We start from the raw sequence: 22,979 nt of genomic DNA, 5'->3' as shown, positions 1-22,979 counted from the left end.
CATTATATTTATATGATTCAGTTAAAATAATGTATCAAACTCACCTAAAAGTTTCTTTGAACTTAGTCCCACACAGTAATGATGGTGTATAAACCGCATAGAACTGAAACAAATTAGAAACTAAAATAAATTGCGAGAATATTAAACAAAAATTATTTTTGATACCTTCGAGTTCATCATACCTTAGATCATAAAAAATATAACCAGGACCAAATATATCTAAGGTAGATAACCTAATTTTGTTATAAATATTGTATTAGATATTTATATTGGCGAAATATATATGTAATATATATGTTGGAACGTAAATAACATTTTGGTCTAAGTAGGATATTCTAAAAATATTTAATTACCATCCAACAATAACAAAACATCGTTTCCATAAAAGAAATTGAGAGCTTACACCAAAGGAAACCAATATAAGAAATATTTATCAATTACAACTGATGAATTTGGGTCAATAACTGAAAGAAAATGCATGTTATAGTAAATAAGTGATGTTACAAGCTGCAAAAGTTCTGTCTAGGTTAGGTAACACATCCAATGTCTTGTACTAACTGCATTATTTACCACACGAAGAAACTTTTCCTATTACCACACAAGACCGAGCAGAAATTTTCTCTCAAAAAGTGCATAAGAGTCATGATTCGAAATACACAGATTAAGTATTCTTTCGTTTCAAAATAATACAAAAATGTAGTCGTCAAATTACGGCTCTTTGAAAAAAAGAAACGATTTTTTACAACTATTCTGACAAATCCGACTTAAATGTAAAATAAGTATAAATTTAATTTTTATCATAGACTTTGAGGCGATAGAAGAATGTAACGAGAAAGAAAATAGATTCTGTAGAACTTGGAACATCGTGTTAACCATCTCGAAGTAAGTATCACAGTTTTACTATATCCCTGAAAATAACTTAAATTTTGAAGTAGTTCCTTTGAAGAAAAAAAGATTTAAGCTTAAAACATGAAAAAATACATTTTTTTAAAATTTATAAACTATATCAGTGAAAAATATATAAGATAATATAAGAATATATAGAACAATAAAGATTATATATGACACATTATTATAATAATCGAAAAAATGGTTTGGAGGTATAGGTAACAAATAAACAATTAGTTATTTCATACGAAATGGCATAAAGAGGTCAATTATTTCATAAAATATCGAAATTACTACAATAAATGTATTTCAGTTGTATAGTTCATAATCGAGCATCACTAATAACAGTTATTGTTGAAAAGCCGTAACAGAAATGAAAAAATAATCCCTGACTAAAACGATGATTTATCTAAAACAAGTAATTTTAGGGTTGTCTTGAATTTATAGAAAATACCTCAAAATTAATTCATAGTCCCTTATACGTAAAATACAATAAACCAATCAGCATTAAACAAAACCAAATGTATTTAAAAACATTTGAAACATTATTCATTCAGTCTGCGACTGAATTATTTATGGAGCTGTACCGAAAGAAAATTGAACATGTAGTTTTTTTAATCTGCGACAAATTCCTTGACTCCACGCAGTGTGGACGAGCCAAAAAAAAGGTACTGCCGCCGATCCACCATGCGATTATAATGTGTATATTGAATAAATTAATAAAACTATAATAAATATATTTAATACAAATTAATAATAAAAATATAAATTGGCAAGTATAATTGCGAAAACACATAAATCAAATAACATTGATATTTTATTAAAATGCGTTAATTAAACCAAAGTGATTAATATGTATTATAAAAATATATAAAATTAATATACAGAGTGGTGGGCAAAGCTTGTGTTAACGATTTGACTATATAAATACCGAAATAATTAATAATTTCTAAATGTTATAATTGAACTATATAGTACAATAATAACTTACGTAAAATACGAAGACATTCAATAGGACATATGCACCAACACAACATGCTTGATTGAAACTATCCGATAAAATGATACTATCCGTACGAAGTAAGCAAATGTCGGAAAAAAAATATCCAGTTTTTATCGCCAAATACATCGATTCAGCACCGAACGCACAAGGCAAAAAATTTGCAGATTCAAAAACACACTCGACAGGTACAAGGAAGGATTTGATTACAGTTAGATGAATATCGAAATATATATTTCGTATTTCGAAAAATTAAATATTGATTTCTTGTAAATAAAATCGTAACTAACTAATTAATATTATAAACTGTTTATTATATATTTTGAACAAATATAGTTGATTAGAAGAATTAATGATATTTTATTTATGTTCATGTGAAAAATTAAATAATAAAATAGAACCGAAACTTAATGCTGATGAATGCTGCTGCACGAGCTTGTTGAATTATTTAGTATTCCCAAATACTATTCATAGTTTAAATTTTTATTGATTAATAATAATAGATTATTAATAGATTAATAATAAAATAATTAGCGAAAATTTCAAAAAAATTCGTTTAGTTTAATAATACATGTCATGACGTAAGGAAACAATAACATTGACGCCATGCCAAACTTTTTAAACATTTAGCCCTGTGATTTTAAATTCCGGTTATTTTGGTTATTTAATGTACATACTGAAGTCTTAATTTTACAGAAAGCATTTATATATTTGAATATACGTGTTACGGATTTTGAGTTTTAAATATTTAAAAAACAGCAAATGTTAATCAAGGGCCAAGCCAAAAAATATAAAGACAACGAATTACCATTAAGAATAGACACAAACCAGAAGACAAACACGTGAGAACTTGCGGACAAATTAACAGTTGATTAATCAACAGTTAAAAAATTTATAATTATTCAGATTTATTTAAATAATCCCTCGAACTCATTTATGAAAAATCGATTAACTGATTATTGCTACATTGCAAATCGATTCACCATCGTATACAGTAGCACACTTGGATTTGAAGAGGTTTATACAACCGATTCCTGAATAAATTAAAGTATTAAAAGATTTGCTGATGAATTTCAACATAAACTTGAACTGAAACGAGGCTTGGAAAGTTCTCGACTTTTGTAAAGAAAAAAGATATTACGAAGGTAGTAGAAATAAATATTTTTAAATTAACAAATCAAAGATCTTAAAACGAAATTGGAACTATATACAGGAAAACGTAACGACATGCAATTTGATACTGGTCTATGCTGAAGAAAATTGTTGAATTGTTGAAAATTGAACATCATAATGGATGGCAATTATTAAGATAATTAAGATTAAAATATGTAGATAACGATATACAAAACAATGGCTATCCAAATTATTATTTATGTTCTTTTCAATAATGTTGTATTCATCACAAAAAATAAATGGAATTTATATAAGATCCAATAAAACATAGTACCTATAAGATCTTATGGCATTACATGACGATGAGCTATGATCTTAAACAATAATAAATATGTTTCTTCAAACAACACACATTAACTATTGATACTGTCCACATCATAAAAATAAACAGAATGTGCTGATTCCAATATGATAACTTTTTATACAGATGAATTACTTTTATACTTGACATTAATGTTACACTAAGAAAGCAATCAATTTCATCTAACTTTGGAATTTCAAAATTTCATAAGAAAAATATTCCAAAATGAAAATGAAAAAACCATTAAATATAAAAATGGAACTAAGAGCCCTTATAGTACCTCATACTTAACACAACTTATTGGTAAATTGAATAAGTCGTAAGGGTAGACGGTTCCAACGTGATCATCACAAAACATTCAAGATCACAAACAATGTTTTGGTGATAAAAAGAGTGACATTCGTAAAATCCTTCTGAAAGCGTTTATTCTCCCAACTTGCCCATTACGGTGTGAAACTTCGCTCATGTTTCGCGCAGAGGATGTTAAAACATTTTGTAACTTTGTTGGTGTAACAGCTTTTAAATACCCTTAAGAGAGTCAAATCATCATAACCAGGCTTGATAAGACCGGATGTCTTCTTGGATGATTTCTAACGTTGGTCACTCGCCAGTCGGTAGGCTTAATGCCGAGGACCGTAGTTCGGAGCCCACGTTACTTTGTAAGTCCAGTCCAGATAAACCCCTAGTTGGTAAAAGGATACTTTGAAACATATTAAATATAAATATAAATATAAATATATATATAAATATAAATATATATATAAATATAAATATATATAAATATATATATATATATATATATATATATATATATATATATATATATAATTTTGTGACATACACAAAATTAAATTTCTGCTCATAGGGGGGTATAAAGTCAGAAAAATAATCAGAAGAGAAAGTTTGTTTATAGACGTTCAAAGGTTCAAATTAAAAAAAAACAGATCTTCTAACTAATTCTTAGTATAATTTCATAGAGCCATAAGTTTATACTTTGCCCTGCCATAAGACTAAATAAAATTAACTGTGTCCTACTTAATTACCAAGAAAAACGTTTCCCACATCGTTACCGTGAAAGACACAATTCTGTATCATCATCGATCAGACCGGACGGCCCCGTCTTAGACGTGTTCGCCCAAAAGAACGAAAAAACGGAGGAGATTACTTTCAATCCATGATTTTTACTGCACACCTATCTAATCACCGGAACGAAAGATCCTCTTGAACTGACGGAGAGGAAACGGGACAAAAAACTGAGAAAAAAGCCCTCGTCGACGTTGGAATGATGGTAGTTTGGAACTGACCGCTTTCGCCAGATAATTAGTGTCGTATATATATATATATATATATATATATATATATATATATATATATATATATACGACACTAATTAAGAAGTTATATGTAATAGTTAATGTAAAGAATATAGTAATATAGTTATAGTAAGTAGGAATATAGTAATATTATCCTTCGATTAGGAGGTTAATTGAGCCTAAAGTTCAACAGGATCCCCACTCATAACGATATATTCAATACATATATATGGCTGATATCGCTAAAGTTGAAATAAGAAAGACTTTCATGTCTTTCTGTGACTGTATAGTTCGGAAATTAAGAAAAGCCCTTAACCCATCCATAATCCCAATTCCAACCAATATATCGTCTGTCTCTAGAACAGCTTAAAACGAGTGTAAGCTTTAATAAGATTTTTTCAGAATAACTATTACAGGTATATTTATTTTACTACAGTTATTTTAACTGCTAATTTGTCTGGACACCACTTGTTGATAACTTATATTAATAATTTACTGACCGACTGATTTTTTTCAGTGTTTATGGCGTTATTTGAAACTTATAAAACTGTGAGTGTGAAACCAAATGATAAATTTAAATTAATTGATAAATTTAAAAACTGGGACTGAAATGAATACTGAGGGTTTTACACTACACGATGTAACTTTTGGGAAATCCGTAGCATTTTGGTGGACACAATATACCCTTTGTAGAAATTTGTTTCCAACATTTTCTATTCGATAGAAAAATACATTGAATAAAGTTGCAAACTTATGAACACCCAAAATTACTAAAAATATGTAACAAAGAATGTCCTGAAAGCATCTGCAATCGATTGCATTTCCTGATCTATAAGAAGTGACTGAAAGAAAATGAGTTACTCCACCAGCAAAAATACGACAATGCGGTTTACTAATATGTCATTGCTAGGCCATGTAAAAAAGCTTAAAACAGGTCATATTTATTTAAGAACTGAGACGATGTTCGCCAAAGAATCATATTTACACTGTTATTCACCATATTAGTGGATGCAATTATGGGGAAATGTTATAAAAACAGACATAGCGTTTAATGCGATGCTATAAACTTCTTGAGGGATCTTATGTCCGCGGATGATAGCGCTATATTCCTTGAGGATAAGGCTTCTATCGTTCTTCATGATATAGTTCGCACTGCGGAGTCATGTGGCTCGACAATTGATTAAGAAAAGACTAAACATATTGAGAACTGATGGATCGTCTGTTATAGTAAATCTTAACGAAAGTTCGAATTAATAAGTTAAATCGATCTTGCCGGAAAAACGTTTCATTGTCTCAGATGGTGCCTATGGAAGGGAGGAAATATTATATTCAACTGACTGGAACTTAAAAACTACCAGAAAGGTAGATAAAATATAATGTAGCAATACTTTTTAAAAAGAAGCCTAATTCCTAGCTTTACCCAACATTCTACGTTGAAAGATTATTAACTTTAACTTCCAAAGAACAATAAAATCGCGAAGGAACTCATAATTATTAGATAGATCGCGCGCAACTTCTACGGTTTGCTTCGCTCAGTTTACCCGATATCTAGTTTTAAAGTTAATTAATGGCATTGTTTAAACAATAACTTGTCTTTAATAAACTCGAAATAAATATGCATTTGCCCGAACTGAAAGTTCAACAATGAGCGGCCGTTTCATTTCCGAAATTCGAAACGTCTATTATTAACTAGGCTACTTGGCGGGAACGCGGCTAACTTTCAAGTTCCAGGTTCACGGAAAGCTTTGGCGTTTAGCGCTTATCTTCGCCGCTACGAAGGTCGACCCGCTGCTACGCCGAAAACTTTCGTGATGTTTTAATTAAAAGCAACAGAATGAGTCGGCTCGGCCTATCGCGATGGCGTACGACGATAAACATGGCACATCCTTGTTTTAGGTCAGGAACTGCATTAATTTCGGAAGGGTGCAGCTCGGACTTTAACAGTAATCCGGTCCGAAAGAATGCTAATTTAAATTAGGAAACGTCCTGTTTGCTCGACGTACATAATTCATTCAAGCATTATTCAAATTTAAAAAATAAAGCTTCTCACTGCAGTCATAAAATTATTTTATAACCAGTCTCCCAATTACCGCAAAAGAAACGTTCCAAGATGATACTGAGTGATGGTTCAGAGAGTGGAAGGAAGGCACGGAAAACAACATACACCATCGCTTAAAAAATGTGTAGTCAACTTAAGATAGTACAGCAATAAATCTCTTTATAGATGTTGGTATTAGAGCTTATTTTTATATGTTTTTTATCACCAAAAAGGATACTGCACCTCGAAATGTTGATTTCTTAGAATTGCCGATTTTAGTCATTGAATAGACTCAAATATTTCGAATATGTGCGAACATTTTCAAAAAATTTAGTTCTAGTTCCTACTTTGTGACGATAATGTGATAGTTCCTAAGCCCATAAAATGGCAAAAAAGAAATATATTTCTCTTGAACAAGGAACAAACTTCCTGTAAAGGTATACATTATAATCTTAGACGAAAACAACATAAAGGAGCAAATCACAACCGAATGATATGAAGACGTCCCTAACCTACAACAAAACAAAACAAAAGGAATATTGTATCCTTATCGAAAACTAAAGAATCGATGGCCATCGAGCTCAGCACAGTTGTAGGAATACTTACAAGGTGAATCCAAGGAATACTTACAAGGTCCAGTGAAGAGACTGAACTTAAAAAGAATATAACATGCCAATAAGAAGAATAACATTGGTGAACAAGTAATAAGGGTAGCCAATATTACGAGGCCAAAATATAATAAAAATATATTAATTTTTTTTATTTGTACTAAATATGTTTACCTGAAATTAGCCAGACAAGTTCAAAGGACTTTTCATAGAGCTAACAGATAAACGATGCAAAAGACATAAACATAGTTTAAGAAAGCTAAAAGAGAAGTTACTCCTAACAAGTGTAGTGATTAGAAAGATCACTATCCATCTGCCGAGAATCTCCGGAAGCAAGGTTTCTTAATATGACTCAGACTCAGAGCTAAAGACTATTGAAAAGATCGCAAAAAGTCATGATATCTTTATTAGTATGCTTTGTCTTCAGGGTAATGAAGATAATGAGGATTTGATCCTTTTTTCGAGTTTCTCATATATACTTAAATTATGAATAATTAGAATCATGTTTAACTAAATACCATCTTTCCATCTTCTTTTGAGATATATCATCTATGATTTTCTAATTGGCTAATAATTGCTTAATATATTTTATATAATATATAAATAATTAACAAAACATATTATATATGTGTCTTTTTCTAAAATGTATATTGCTTTAATCTAAAAAATTATTCGATGGGAAAATTTTCTCCAAAGATTTAACATTAGCATATCTTTATCATTAATACACTTGTAAATGGGGTAAAGTTTTTGAAGACATTCTCTCAAGATGATGATTAATTCCAAAAAATTGCAATACAGCGCATTAAAATTTTCATTCAGCAATTTACCCTTTCAAAAAGTTCTTTAGGTTCAATTGTATAATTATTAATCGAGCTGAAGGTATGATGATTCTTGGAAGGTATGATAACCTCTCATAGTATGAATAATACATGTCAGAGTTCGTTCTGTTTGCATAGGCTTAGTCTATGCAATGTAAGAACCTATTTTTACCCTAATACACGTTAATATACTGTTCTTAAAGGACCAAAGCATTTGATAAGTTGGAAATCATGCCCGTAAGTTAGATAACAGATGTGCTTAATCCCTGGTGCTGAGTTGTAATAGGACGTCTTAAATAGTTCTTCGTTCAAGAGTTATTTCACATCTTAAAATTAGTTATGCGATGAAACTGACAGAGTATCTTACTAATTATATTATCACTGTTACTGTAATTTTACTTTATTTACCAAATTACCAAAAAAATGTTATTAAATATATAGATATGAAATGCTTATTGATAACGGATTATGTACAGTAGGAAATGTGGTAGCAAAATAGATTTAGCATGACTCCCAATAAATAAATTGTCTCAGACGGTTTGGCTACAAATTGGGTAGATGGCAGATACTTATATGTTTCATAATTTTGATAATAGAGGCTGGTGGACACTCCACCTCTATTATGCTCCAATATCAAATCATCAATCAGAATTTTCTAATATAATGCAACAAGCAACAAGCTCACCAAGAGTTTTGTTATAAATTATTTCAAAACGTCGTGTTAGTACAAAGTACAAATAAATCTAATAAGTTCCGAATGGTCATACTCAACACTAGAGAGCAAGAAGTAAGGATCTTCAAGATTCCAAGAGCCACCAATTAAGTAACGTAGAAAAATCATTTTAAAAAGTCTTGTTTTAAAGTAGAATATTAGTCAACAGCATAATATTCGAATAGAGGTGAGTAAGCGTCAGGCGGAGAATTTTAATAAAAAGAAACCTGAAGAGAAAACACATTAACTGACGTCTTGTCTTAAAGTCGAATATTAGCCAACAGCATGTCGTTATAAGTGATTTAGAACATTCCGTACCTTAATTTTACCTATAATATGTCGCAGATAATACAATCAGAACAATACAACCAAATACTTAATAGAAAAGTAATAAGATAAGGAATAAACGAAAAAAAAATGTTGATGCCACTTCAATATTAAGTAAGCATTTGAATAAAAAAAATGCTGCGGAGTAGTTAAATTTCAGTGGCAAGACAATAAAGAACTAGGTGAATATATGTTACCCGTTCAATAATTTAGCAGGATCGTTCCCAAACTTTACCTTTACGTCAGCAGTCAGAAGTTAGGGTTGAAATATATGGGAGTTTTATTGGCATGACAATGTCACAGAACACAGAGCCGTCGTGTAGTATCAAACGTAAAAAAACGACATAAATTTTGCAGTCTGGCTGTGTTTTTGTTTCAATTTTTCAGATGAAATCGATAACCCTTAAAACATAGTACATGATAAATACATACATATATCTTTATACTGTTTTGTGATATCAAAAACTCCATTCATTACATCTTTCTATTGTATGAACTATTTTCATTTTATGTAAATTCATACGTATCACCCTTGTCTGATGAAACTATAACACTATAAACAAAAGTGAAACTAATCGAAAGGTGTAAAAATCACAATATTAACTTCGAAATTCTTCCACATATTCCATTATTTTTTCCCCGAAAATATTCAACTCCACTATTGACAGACGCTCCATTGACCAGATTTTGTTCCGTCAAACTTCTAGCCCTTAGCTTAACAAAAACGCTTTGAGGGTATTGTTTTGAAATGAACTCAATAACTGTTTCTATGATTCCAAAATAACGTAAAAGCATTAAAATTAAGGGGGAAGGGGAAGTGGAGAACGAACTAGGTTTCGAACAATAAATAACCTGGTTGAGACCTATTCCAAAAATCTTTCTATTTCTTGATTACAATGTTTTATTACACTTTTACTTATAAGTAAAATGTTAAAAACTAAATAAACACATCATCTATTTCTCACATCTCCTTTTAGCTGAACACAGTTGGTCCAGCGTTTTCCTACATGTTTTATTCCTTTCAAATAATAATTGTTCTCAAGGCCATCAAAATAGATTTGTATTTCACTGGAAACTTCTTCATTCGAACCAAATCTTTTACCACCCAGCCGTTTCAACAAGTTTGGAAACATGAGACAGTCGCACGAGGCTAAACTTGGAGAATATGCTGGATGGTGTTTAAACAATTTACCTGTTTCTCCCATGGTAGCTACAAAAGCGAGTACCCATGCACTGCCTTGATGAAACTCTACTTTTTCTTCCTCAAATGAGGTCGCTTCCGCTTCAAGTCACGGGAATGATATCGCATGCATTTCGAAAAACTGGGACCATGACTTAGGGCTTAGACTCAACTTGGCGTTCTTTGGTGCACGTTCGCAAAGAGAAATAAAGTGTTTTGATTGTTCCTTAGTCTCATATGTGCTAGTGAGACCACAAAGCAGTTTACTAGTTTTCACGAGTTTCGTAAAATATAAAATTGGTGGTGCAGAGTCCCCAAGTGTTTCCTTGATTTATGTGATTGCTTCAAAGTCACTTCTTCTGTATTTGTTGACATTTGAGGGCTGCTGTCGGTGGCTATCAAACATAAACTGCACGATGCTGTGTGCTAAACATATCATAGAAATTCGTTGTTAGATGGCAGCTATGGTCGTATGTTGCATCAAAAGATTACTGACTTATCAAACTCTCCTTGTATATAATAGTCTAACAGACATTTTAAATATTAAACGATTTTGCAACAATTATACTACAAAACCATAAAGATACTTTAATTATACCTTAATGTGTCTCAAATATATTGCCATAACGCATATACGAACAACACCATCATAAATCAGCCATAAAGACCTTAATTCATCCATCGGCCATTTAACTCCATCAGCTTTATGGGTATCGATTCGAGCCGCAAACATAGCCCTCTCATCGATAAATATTTTTATCAATAAATATTAAACGGGATCGTAAATATCTGAAAAATATCAGAATTGCCCGGAGAGCCATTTCCCAAATATAAATATGCCGACATGAAAACGTAAATACCAAACACCGACAATTAATCAATTTTAATTCCGAATATAAATTCGTTTATATCACTTATAATAAACAGAATGCAATAAAAGACTTCCAGACTTCTGGATTCCGTGTTCACTGAAACAAACCTAAAACGTATAAGCTTTGTTAAAACCGTCAATGACGCATGAAGAATAGAATTAAACAGATGTATTACTGATTCTATAGAAAGATGATAAAAGAGTTCCACATTCTACTTCAGATGTCATTTACTAGGTACCCTTGCACCTTTTGTGACCATGTTTTCACTTTAAACATCAATTTATTGAGAATAATTGGTACAATGTATATTAAACAAAATATTTTCCATCAATTTCTACAACTTTATCCTGTCTTTCTATCACCGCAACCATATTGTGTCATTTTCATACTTTTGCAGCATGTGCCAATCAAGATTATGCTGCATCAGTTTTCACAAATGGTTAATCAGAAAAAGCTAGATCTGATGACTAGGAGAATGGGGGGTGGAGACTTACTTGTACTACAACAATGTTACTTTCAATAAATTCGAAAATTAAGTTATGACCAGCAGCATCACCGTAAGTTTCTAAAAAATTATGATGGGTTTCGGTCTCAGATCTTTTTAAGAAATAATGATATCGATACCTAGTATATACGACTATACATCTACAGTTAGTATAATGCTACATATAAAACTAAAACTGTTATTTTATCTACAAAACCGTCAGAACTATCGAATTTAACAGTTAGGTTAGATACATAATTGGCACTTTCAACAGTACCTATCGCGGACCAAATTATACGCAAGCATCTAGTAAAACGAACTTGGTTGAATTAATAGAATAGTTGAATTATATTATAGCAATTATTTTTCTTTAGCCATTGTAATGCCTATATTATTAGGTTTGAGTAGCACATTTTTTTAATTTTAAGGAAAAAAATTCTATTATATATAAATTATGACTTATTGTCTCATATTTTAACATATTCGAAGCTGAGATAATAGTTTACAGAATCATTCGTAACAAGATGTAAATCTCAATACGATATAATGCAAATGCTAACCTTGACATTTATCAATTTTACATAACATATTTATTTTTTCTTGGTTCCATTTGAATTTTACTCTGAAGAACCGTCATGAATTTCCTTTAATTTGAGAAAATCTTTAGTTAGTAAGCATCAAAAATGCACTGAGATGAATAGTTGGAAGTTGAAGTCGAATTAAACCATCACAGTGCTATATAGATTCTTATTTATGCGTCTGAATTGATATTGAACAACCACTTGTTAGCAAATAATGATCAAGTAATTTAATAACATAAGCACTTAAATAGAACGTCCTACAACGCCCGCCTTATTTTACGGATAATGCTCTTTGTTACAACTTACAAAGGCATTTATTGACAAAAATTGGTACAATATTTTTTATCAACCAAAATAGTTTTCATCAAACGAATTTCTCCATATTTTTGACGACACCGACAATTACACTAAGTCTGGCAGAACTTCCGATTCAAGTTACAACAGTGTATCCTTCACAACTCTTGCACTTGAGACCAAGTGCTGCCATGCAAGCGGATGACATTGCGTCATCATGTTACTCATTACTGCTGACCTTTTTTGTACAATACACATTGCTGATCCCTTCATATAGTATAGTGCCTGTATGTATTGAATAACTCAAAAACACTAAGTGGAAAACTGTCATTTTTTGTAGAGAAATGCCAAAACCATCAAATTTAACATTAGTTACATGTAAGATTTAATGTTTTTACATTGATACTTCGCATTTTCATCGATGGATATTCAACAGGATATATAACATACATCCAACATCTGATATTGTACCAAGGTACTAAGAATTCTATAGAATGTGTCTTTTTTTTAAATATTTTACTGCAAAAATGTAGAGACTTTTCTTTATTTTTAGATCTGAGAACAGGAAATAATCGCTGGGGGCAGATCTGGAGAATACGGTAGATGAGGAAGCAATTCGAAGCCCAATTCACGGATTTTTGACACGGTGCATTATCTTGGTGAAACAGCAAAAAAATAATTCTTCAAATACGGCCGTTTTTCGACGATTTCGTCCTTCAAATGGTCCAATAACGATATGTAATAGTCGCTATTGATGGTCCTTCCTTTTTCAAGGTAGTCAATGAAAATTATTCCATGCGAATCCCAAAATACTGACGCCATAACCTTGCCAAAGGACTGTTGCGTTTTCCCACGCTTTGGAGCGGGTTCATCGTCTGCAGTCCACTCGGATGTCTGTCGATTGGACTTCGGAGTGAAACGATGGAGCCACGTTTCATCCATTGTCACATATCGACGCAAAAACCCGGGTTTATTATGCTTGATCATCTTCAAACACTGCTCCGAATCATCACTCGTCGTTGCTTTTCGTCAAAAGTGAGCTCGCGCGGCACCCACTTTGCACAGAGCTTTCTCATACCCAAATATTCGTGAATAATATGATGTACACGTTCAGTTGATATCTTTAGAGTGTCTGCTATTTTATTCGATTTAAATTTACGCTCATTCGAAATAATTTTGTGGCTTTTAAATGTTTTCGACGGTAACAACTTCTTTTGGGCGTCCACTGCGTCTTCGGTGCTCATCTCACCACGTCTAAACTTAGTAAATAAATCCTTGATGGTTGATTTTCCTGGGGCAGTGTCCGGAAACTCGGCATCAAGCCAAGTTTTTGCTTCAACTGTATTATTTCCTTTCAAAAAGCAATACGTTATCAACACGCGACATTCCTTTTTATCCATTTGTTTCACAATAACGAAAGTTACTTCACTCAAAATGACATAATTCACAAATGAGTGATCCGACAACTGTCAAATTTATACACGCACCTATTGAGGGTTAGAGCCAACTAAAAAAACATATAGATTTAATTCTAGTAGTGCCGCCTATGAGTCAAGCCGGGGACTTTTCAATTGACTTATTAACGTAAATAAAAATATATGTAAAAAATTGTAAAATGATGTCCAAACCCAAAATGTAATATAATATGAAACGACATATTTCCAATAAACACTAATGTAGTAGTAAATATGCTCATCCATGCACTGTCAATATCCACCACACGAGCAAAGCAAAACATGTTCTACTTAACTAACATTTTTATTTTTTTGCAGTACTACACGCCAGCTAATCAAATCGGACCTGCTACAGATAATGAAGCCCCCCACAGCAACACGCACACCCAAGTCTAAATCAAACGAAGGAGACTCGTAATCAACAGAAACCAATCAAAACTATTAAATAAATATACTCAATGAAAACTATTAAACAGGTGTGTTCATATATTTTTCGTTAATATACGAATGTTCCCTCTACATAAATTGTACATGATATAATCAAAGTATTTTAACATTTTCTAACATATCTTTAGAAGTTGTAATATTGTAACTTTATATAAGATTATTTGTGATTTTGGTTGAAGCACGACACTTACACGAGACGGTTGCCAAAGAGTAACGATATGTCTTAAATGCAGGCTCGCAATGTGAGATGTTATTAGAGTTAAATAAATGTTTTAAAAGTCCATTTATACTGTAATATTTTATAATTGTATTATGTAAAAATAGTGAAGTATACAACGGTTGACATATAGTAATATATTTAGTACTTATCCTTATTTTAAAGACTTTGTTTTTATATAATAGAAATGATGGAAAGGAAAAGAACAATAACCGAAGATTTTAAAAGTTAAATTACTAACTATTGAAGATGATCCAGGAAGAAATTTAAACTACACAAAATAATTTGTATAACTTAATCAAGTTATAACACTCTTATCTAACAATTACACTATTACTTAACATTAAATAGTTATTATTAATTAATTAGTTGCTATTAATTAACATTCACGTTATTCCAGAACCTTCCACTTTGTGTTTGAGTTTAATGGAAAACCAAGCTGTGAAATTGTCTTGGCTTCTGTCTAAGCAATTACTAAATATTTTACATATATATTACTATAACAATCCAATAAATATAAGCTTTCACCACTTACATCCCTTATACAAAACTGCCCTAAGTGTATATATGTATACAAAGTGTTATTAATTTCTTTTAAATCATTTGTATGGAAATTCTATCGATTTTTATGATTAGTTAAGTCAGAAAATTTAAAAACTCACGATACAATTACTACCACATAGTCTTCGTAACACTTTGTATATAACAACCTTTAATAATTCAATACAAATATCCAGATATCGTGAAACTCAAAATGTAATTTAGGTACATTTAACAAAATCTTTGAAGATGTTCAATTGTGTGACTAATATTTGTACGTTTTAGTAACCGTAGTGTTATACTCGTAATTTTAATGTTGTTATATTTTATTATTTTTACAAAATGAGTATTAACGTTTGTTCATAATCAACAATAGATAATATTATATAAATAAATTATTTAAAATCTACTCTGTTTCATTTTATCACATTCAAATATCAAGTTATTCAATCATTTCAGATACCATACCATCAGTTCGTCCAAAGTTGATGAACAAATTCGATGAAATATCATTAAGCAAATTCATTATCTATTTATACGTCATTAATGTTTTAACCTTAGAAAAAAATGAACGGCAAACGTTGTGATTGTTGTATGTGTATAGTCTAAAAAATGTTTAATGGTTATATAAATTCATACCTAAATAGCATGTACGATGAATCAGCTCCATTAAAAAAAATACCCGCCTGGCTTGTGTATTAATACAAGTACAACAGAACAATAGCAATAAATTAATTTGTAAATTAACATTGTACTAAGTATATCTAACGTAAGAGGTAATTAATAAAGATTAATATTTAAAAAAAAACTAAATATAATGTATTTTATTAAGCTCTATGTACATTCATAACACATAATGATCATTAGACTAATCATTGGAAATCAAAAATCTGTGCATAATGGGTAACAAAAACACATTTGAATGTGACTGTCAGCACATTTTTGTTTTTGCTCAACGGACCAAACGCGACAACCACTTTGAACAGAATTTTCTCATAGTCAAATTCTCATGCAATATAAAGCCAATACGTTCTTTTGATATCTTGACGATGTTAGCTCACTCACGCAACTTCACTTTTCGATCATTCAAAACGATTTATTTTGATTTCTTTATATTTTCAGGTGTTACCACCTCATTTGGACGTATACTGCGTTCTGCAACATCGGTGTCTCTACGACCAGGTTCAGTCAGCAAATCAACGTTATATTGTTATTTCTGATCGAGCGGAGTCCTTATAACACATTTTAATCCATTGCTTTGCTAGAACGGTATTTTTCCTACCAACAAGCAGTGTAAAATTAAAATATAATTTTTTATCCATTATTTTGAAAATAACAAAAGTAGTGTCACTCTTAGCACAATAACTCACAAACATATGAGTAGAATATTATGAACTTCATTATTTTGAACTGAAAAAGCGGCGAATACAATAAAAGTAGCGCCATCTATGTGTTAGGCCCGGAACTATTCAGCCCGTGTGTAATATACTTGTAAATATACCTGTACCTTGGTTGTTCAAAAGAACACGGTGTGTTTATGTCAGGCTGAAAGATATTATGGATGAAATCTCTAGACATAAGGGTTTATATTAGAATACGAGTGAGCCGTAACTATCACCCGAACTCCAGGTTCAATATGTTGTCGCCTCTTCCATAAAATAAATATATTTATTTATTTATTTATTTATATATTATATAAGGAAACGTCGCAATGTGTCCGCAGCTATTCTGAGTTTTAGTATATCTAGGTTCTGACACATAATATAATTGAACAAATATTCTATTAAATATAATCCATTTTAACATTATAGTGCATCAAAATATAATATATATATATATATATATATATATATATATATATATATATGTATATATATATATATATATGTATATATATATATGTATATATATATATATATATATCACTACATAGTATAAAACAAAGTCGCCTTTTCTGTCCCTATATCCCTATGTGCGCTTAAATCTTTAAAACTACGCAACGGATTTTGATGCGGTTTTTTCCAATAGATAGAGTGATTCAAGAGGAAGGTTTATATGTATAATACATGCATAATATACTAAGGCAACATTGCTAATTTTAGAGGTTTCTAACGTGATATCGTAAATTAACCTATTTTTTTAGGCTTATTTAGAAATTAGCAAAAACGCTGCCTAACCCTACGAGTTAGATCAAATTAATGTACTACAGTATTGTACACCATAAAAAGGTCTACAAAAAAGTCCGCGATGGTATATGTTTATCTTTTAGGGATAACCCACATTAACCATTTGTATTGTTTACTTTTTACGTGAGAAAATGGCTTATTTACGAAGCTATTTTAAGCAATACGGCATTAATCCTTATCGAATTAAGTACCTTAAATACATTGTGCAATTAATATAGATCAATATGGTTCCTTACAGCATGTAAATTAAACAAATATTTTCGGAGATATTACAAATTTAAAATTTGCGTTTAAAAATGTGTAATGTAATAAAAATTGTATGAATTTAGATATTCCAAAGATAGCAGGAAATCTTCATAGTAAGTATAGGGGAAGAGGAATTGTTTTACTCCAAATTTAATGCGTGCAGGCCAAGGGCAGTAATGAATGAACCAAAAATACTGGATCGATTTTAATCATGTTTTCATTGAGTGACATAGGCATATATATTTTATGCCCGTGCAAAGTCGGAGCGGGCCGCTATGTTTTTATATACAACGTTCATATTTTTTCTGTAGTGTATTTAATTTAGTATCAGCATTGCATATATATATATATATATATATATATATATATATATTAAGCTTTTTTCCACACTAGTATCGGTAGGGTTCTAGACGCGATTTGGTATGTAGTGGTAACCCTCGAAAGCCTTATGCACTTAGTTAACAATTGTATATATGAGTATGAGTATATATATTAGAGAGCATATTTAGTTAATTTAATTAATGAATTAGATACACAACATCGAAAGAAACAAGAGCTATAAAGATAGTTCCAACCATACCAATGTTGGAATGGAAATAATTCGAAAAATATAATGCGATGCAATATGCAAATGTTATAATAAAATTTCCAATTTATTTCAAAAGTTTCAAAATTAATTCGCAGTCTTCAACTTATAAAAAAAACTGTTTTATATTAGTGAATAAGACACTGTCTGCAATGAAACAAAGAAGTATCACACATTAACAGAAATATTAGACGTACAACGTCATCTACCATCGATAAAAACTGACGTACTTCAGAAAATGTAGCTCTCGAAATGGGTTCAGCTGGTTCAAGCCGTACTGGCAATGATCGCGTTACGAGAGTCTACATACCGTGGCGGAGGGTCGTATTACGGGGACGGAGAATTTTCCATGACACTTAATGATCGCGTGCGAAAACATTCGGTAAAAAAGACGACAAAACGACGAAATCGGACTATTGCGTGCCCCCGCTACGTTCCTCTCCCCCCGTTCCCCCGCCACTCGAACCCCTCTGACCGCAAGTTTCGCTATAAAATCGGCAAAAAGTAAAAACAAACAGAAATTTTCCAGGATTGGAAAACGAGCCGAAAATGGATCGGAAAAGTCGATATTTTTATCGGTTTGCACTAACGATCGCCTGTGAAGGAACGACTGGAAAGTTAGATTTAAAATCGGTCCCTTAGAATATGGCATGAAACAACAGATACGGATCTGTAAATATTTATTTTACATAAATATCGGTAACATGTACAGGTTACCAACGGAGCCTAATATACATATCAAGATATATAACTTTTACAAAACGAGAAACGCTAGTAAAATAAGAAAATAATTACAAGGTTTAATAATGTCTACAAGGGTCACTATTTATATTTTATAACACTGTTGTCATGTCAGTCCATCTGATGGTTCCATCGTAAAGTTTGACATTTTTGATGATATACGTACTCCCAACATTTTGTCGCATGGACGCTAATTGTTTCTTTTGTATTTAGTTAAAAGTTTCGTTTCGGCAAAAAATGGAAATGGATCGTGAACGTTTTGGAGCGATGATTTTTTACGATTTTCGACGTCGATTATCACAACATTGGCTGTCCGACGAGTTACGTGACGGTCGTCCAAAAACGGCTGTTGTGCCAGAAAACGTCGATGCTGTGTGTGAAATGATTAAACAAGATCGTCATGTCACCTATTGTGATATTGAGGCATACCTAAGCATTAGTTCCACCAGCATATATGCGACTTTACATAAACACTTAGCTGTGCGAAAGATATGTTCACGTTGGATCCCACACAATTTGACAATCGCTCAAAAAAAGGCTCGTGCCGATGGTGCAAAAAATGCTTAAGAAATCCAATCGCGGTGCCTCGAAAAACGTTTATAAAATCACAACAGGTGACGAATCATGTATATATTCTTATGAGCCCGAAAGTAAGCAGCGTTCAAAGTAGTTCGCGCACATAAGCACTTCAAAGAAAATGGTGGCCTGTTTCTTCGGGAAAACTGGCCATATTGCAACAGTGCCTTTAGAGGATCGTAGAACAGCATATTATAATTGGTACATAACAACTTGTTTGCGTCTTCGGCGAAATAAGGAAAACAAACAAGAGGCGCCGGATTATTCTTCATCATGACAATGCGAGTTCTCACACAACGGCTCAAACAATATTGAGACTATTTGAGCACTCAAAACATCGAATTAACGGGTCATTCGCCGTACAGCCCTGATTTGGCACCCAATGACTTCTTTTTGTTCCTATCCGTGAAGAATAAGCTGCGTGGTCAAATCATGTTTTGAAGACACCTCATTCGCAATGTTGGTTTAAGCGTATGAAAAAGTGTATCGATCATCGAGGCGAGTACTTTGAAAAACAATAAATATATATTCGTAGCTCGACTATTTGTTTTTTTCCGATTCCCGAAATATAAATAGTGACCCTCGTACATCTTTGTGTGGTGCTTCATTTAAATTCTTAATATCTGTAGTTGTCATTTTCTATTAAAATTTTACTTAGAAGCTACACAAGGGTAATTAATGAATAATTCATTCTTTACTCTAACAAAGAATATGAATATGAGAAAAAAATAAGAAATAAAACATATTCGATAACTGACAGCAAAAATAGAGATATTTTAGCTTTTTGTGTTCTAACTATGCCTAAATTTGACCACCAAAGAGCCTATAGTCAAGATGGAAGGGAGCTATAATAATTATCTAACGTGGAAAAGGGAGACGATCAGAACTGTGACAATATCAAGGAATGTCTCCTGGCAAGTATTGAAAATGAGACTCCTGAGAGCCCAAGGAACGAACCGAAAAGAACCAGATTATAATATTCTCCAATTGCAACGCCAACAGTATCAATTAAAGAAAGTGTTTAAGTCTTTAAAACAAATAATACAGAAAAAAAATACACATCTACGACCGATGAATCAGGATCTTGCAAACTCAAATTCTCCAGTGTAACATCTAGAAGATCAGAATGTTAAGACAGAAATGCTTGTTATGTTTTCTTCAATATAGTATTAGGAATAAAGTTCCAATTAATACATAGCGTCAAAGAACTTTTAGAATATTTGTTAAATGAATAATGAATATGGAATAATCTTAATAGCTACTTCTTCCTTTCAAGCATCATTAGAATGTCACGTAAAATTCATAAGCATATAACATTTAGGTATCTTCACTAAATTAAAAAACATTTTACGTAAGATTTTCTCTTAAGATTTTAAGGATATTGCAACATAAGGAGGAACACTTATCGCGCTTCAGCTTCATTAATCATCGCTCTTTTATTCCTTTGTCTTTCTCTTTGTCACTTTCGTTACTTTTGATATTTGGCTCAAAAGCATCCACTGGTATCAATAAGCATTTTTAATATGGATAGACTTCAACAACAATAAGGAAATTTCTGTAACAACGCACTCTAATAAAAATAAATCGATATGAATATTGCTACTTATGTATCCATTCATACCAGTATGATAAAAAAAAGAAAAATAATTGAAAGGATTTTTTTGAAAGGAATACAATATATAGTAATAAAAGAGAGTAAATAAATTCAAAAAATATATTCACATAATTTCATTGCTCAATACTCCTAGGCTATTATAACGAAAAATATCTCCTCTACTTCATTAGTCTCATCACCGTGAGTCTTGACTTGTAGTCCTTGGAGAATCCAGGCCTCGTAATTATAGTTTTCCACATACTAATCATCCTTAAGGTCTCGCGGCATTCATTAGTAGTTAGTTCGAATGGTATAAAATCAATGTATTGAATCAATCGGAATTAGTATTTTCAATGTTCAATAATCCTATGTTATTATAATGAAAAAATCTCTACTCCTTTAGTCTCATCACCATGAGACTTGACTTGTTGTCCTTGTAGAATCCAGGCCTGGTAATTATAGTTTTCCACAGACTAATTATCCTTAAGGTCTCTCAGAATTCATTAAGAATTAGTTCGAATGGTACAAAATCAATTTGGGTAAATCAATTAGAAAAAAATCATTCACGGACTTAGTAATTTCAATGTTCAATACTCCTATGCTATTATAATAAAAAAAATTTCTACTCCTTTAATCTCATCACCATCAGTCTTGACTTGCAGTCCTTGTAGAATCCAGGCCTGGTAATTATAATTTTCGACAGGTGGACATTATATTATATCGCAAAAATATTAGTTTATCCTTTCCGGAATCCGGTACGTCTACAACGGCCTATCGACCGGAACGCCATAGTTATGGTTAACAATTTTGAAATTGACCAGCATGCGTTCCAGCGTCGTACCCGTACATTCTGGACGTGGACGTTATTAACAACTAAAAATAGACGACTGAAAGTCAATACCACCTTCACCGCAATTAATAAGAGCAGGGCGATATTAACGGATTGATTAAATCGTTCTCCGACGTAGACAAGCCGTTTCTCTTCGAGGAAGTGTTCAATGTATCCCTAATATCTGTTGTATGAGGGCAAATAATAACGCTCACTCGAAATATCTTGTTTCGCTCGACAATCAACATCATTACGTGTTATTATCTCGTTTCGGCCTCTATTTTTGGCACTAAATACAAGTATGCTACTATCAACCACTTGCAATGTCCATAGAAACCGTAAAAAAGATTAAACAGTTAGGATGCTATTAATAAAATATGAAAGAGATTTAATAAGCGCTGTCTGAGGAAAGTCATCAACTGTTAATTTATTTTCGAATCAATTTATCTGTTAACTATAAAAAATTAACGAGAAGAGCGAAGAACTAATTATTATATTGTTTACTTCACTGCAGCGTTAAGGCAAATATTATTGAATATTCTGACTATCCCCTCGACTTAACCTTGTTTAATGTACAAATGATGAAGTTCCAATTAAAAATGGTTGGCTAATAGGAAGAAAATGTCAATTATCTAAACAGAATATGTTGCTGTTGAACAAGCGAAATGTAAAACCACTATAGACATAGAGACCCCAATTATTAAGATACATAACAGATCAAAATCCTGTATCGAAATATCGGTATGGAGGTATAGAGGTATCGTAGGTACATTATATTATCTACTTCACTGCAGCTTTATGGCAAATATTATTGAATATTCTGACTATCCCCTCGACTTAACCTTGTTTAATGCACAAATGATGAATTTCCAATTAAAAATGGTTGGCTAATAGGAAGAAAATGTCAATTATCTAAACAGAATATGTTGTTGTTGAACAAGCGAAATGTAAAACCACTATAGACATAGAGA

General features: G+C 31.7%; 1 protein-coding gene and 1 long non-coding RNA gene across 3 annotated transcripts in view; one reads left to right on the top strand and one right to left on the bottom strand.

Annotated features, from left to right (window-relative positions):
* LOC143204096 (glutamate receptor 1) overlaps positions 1-14,576 on the top strand; it is a 102,036-nt gene extending 87,460 nt beyond the window's left edge. Inside the window, exon 18 of one of the 2 annotated variants that reach the window (XM_076416556.1) lies at positions 14,365-14,576. In XM_076416556.1, the coding sequence (XP_076272671.1) occupies positions 14,365-14,442 (78 nt within the window). In that variant the 3' untranslated portion in view covers positions 14,443-14,576. The remainder of the gene's footprint in view (positions 1-14,364) is intronic. The other variant, XM_076416555.1, reaches the window with a different exon arrangement.
* LOC143204132 (uncharacterized) overlaps positions 1-22,979 on the bottom strand; it is a 60,361-nt gene that overhangs the window by 151 nt on the left and 37,231 nt on the right. The window contains exon 2 of the long non-coding RNA XR_013007527.1: positions 45-103. This is a non-coding gene — a long non-coding RNA (uncharacterized LOC143204132). The remainder of the gene's footprint in view (positions 1-44; positions 104-22,979) is intronic.

This window comes from Rhynchophorus ferrugineus, unplaced genomic scaffold (assembly GCF_030347505.1).
Source record: "Rhynchophorus ferrugineus isolate W39M unplaced genomic scaffold, kcgeb_rfMv2 rfM10, whole genome shotgun sequence".
Taxonomy (NCBI): domain Eukaryota; kingdom Metazoa; phylum Arthropoda; class Insecta; order Coleoptera; family Curculionidae; genus Rhynchophorus; species Rhynchophorus ferrugineus.
The sequence above is the reverse complement of the archived record's forward strand: the minus strand, read 5'-3'. Positions and strand labels throughout refer to the sequence as shown.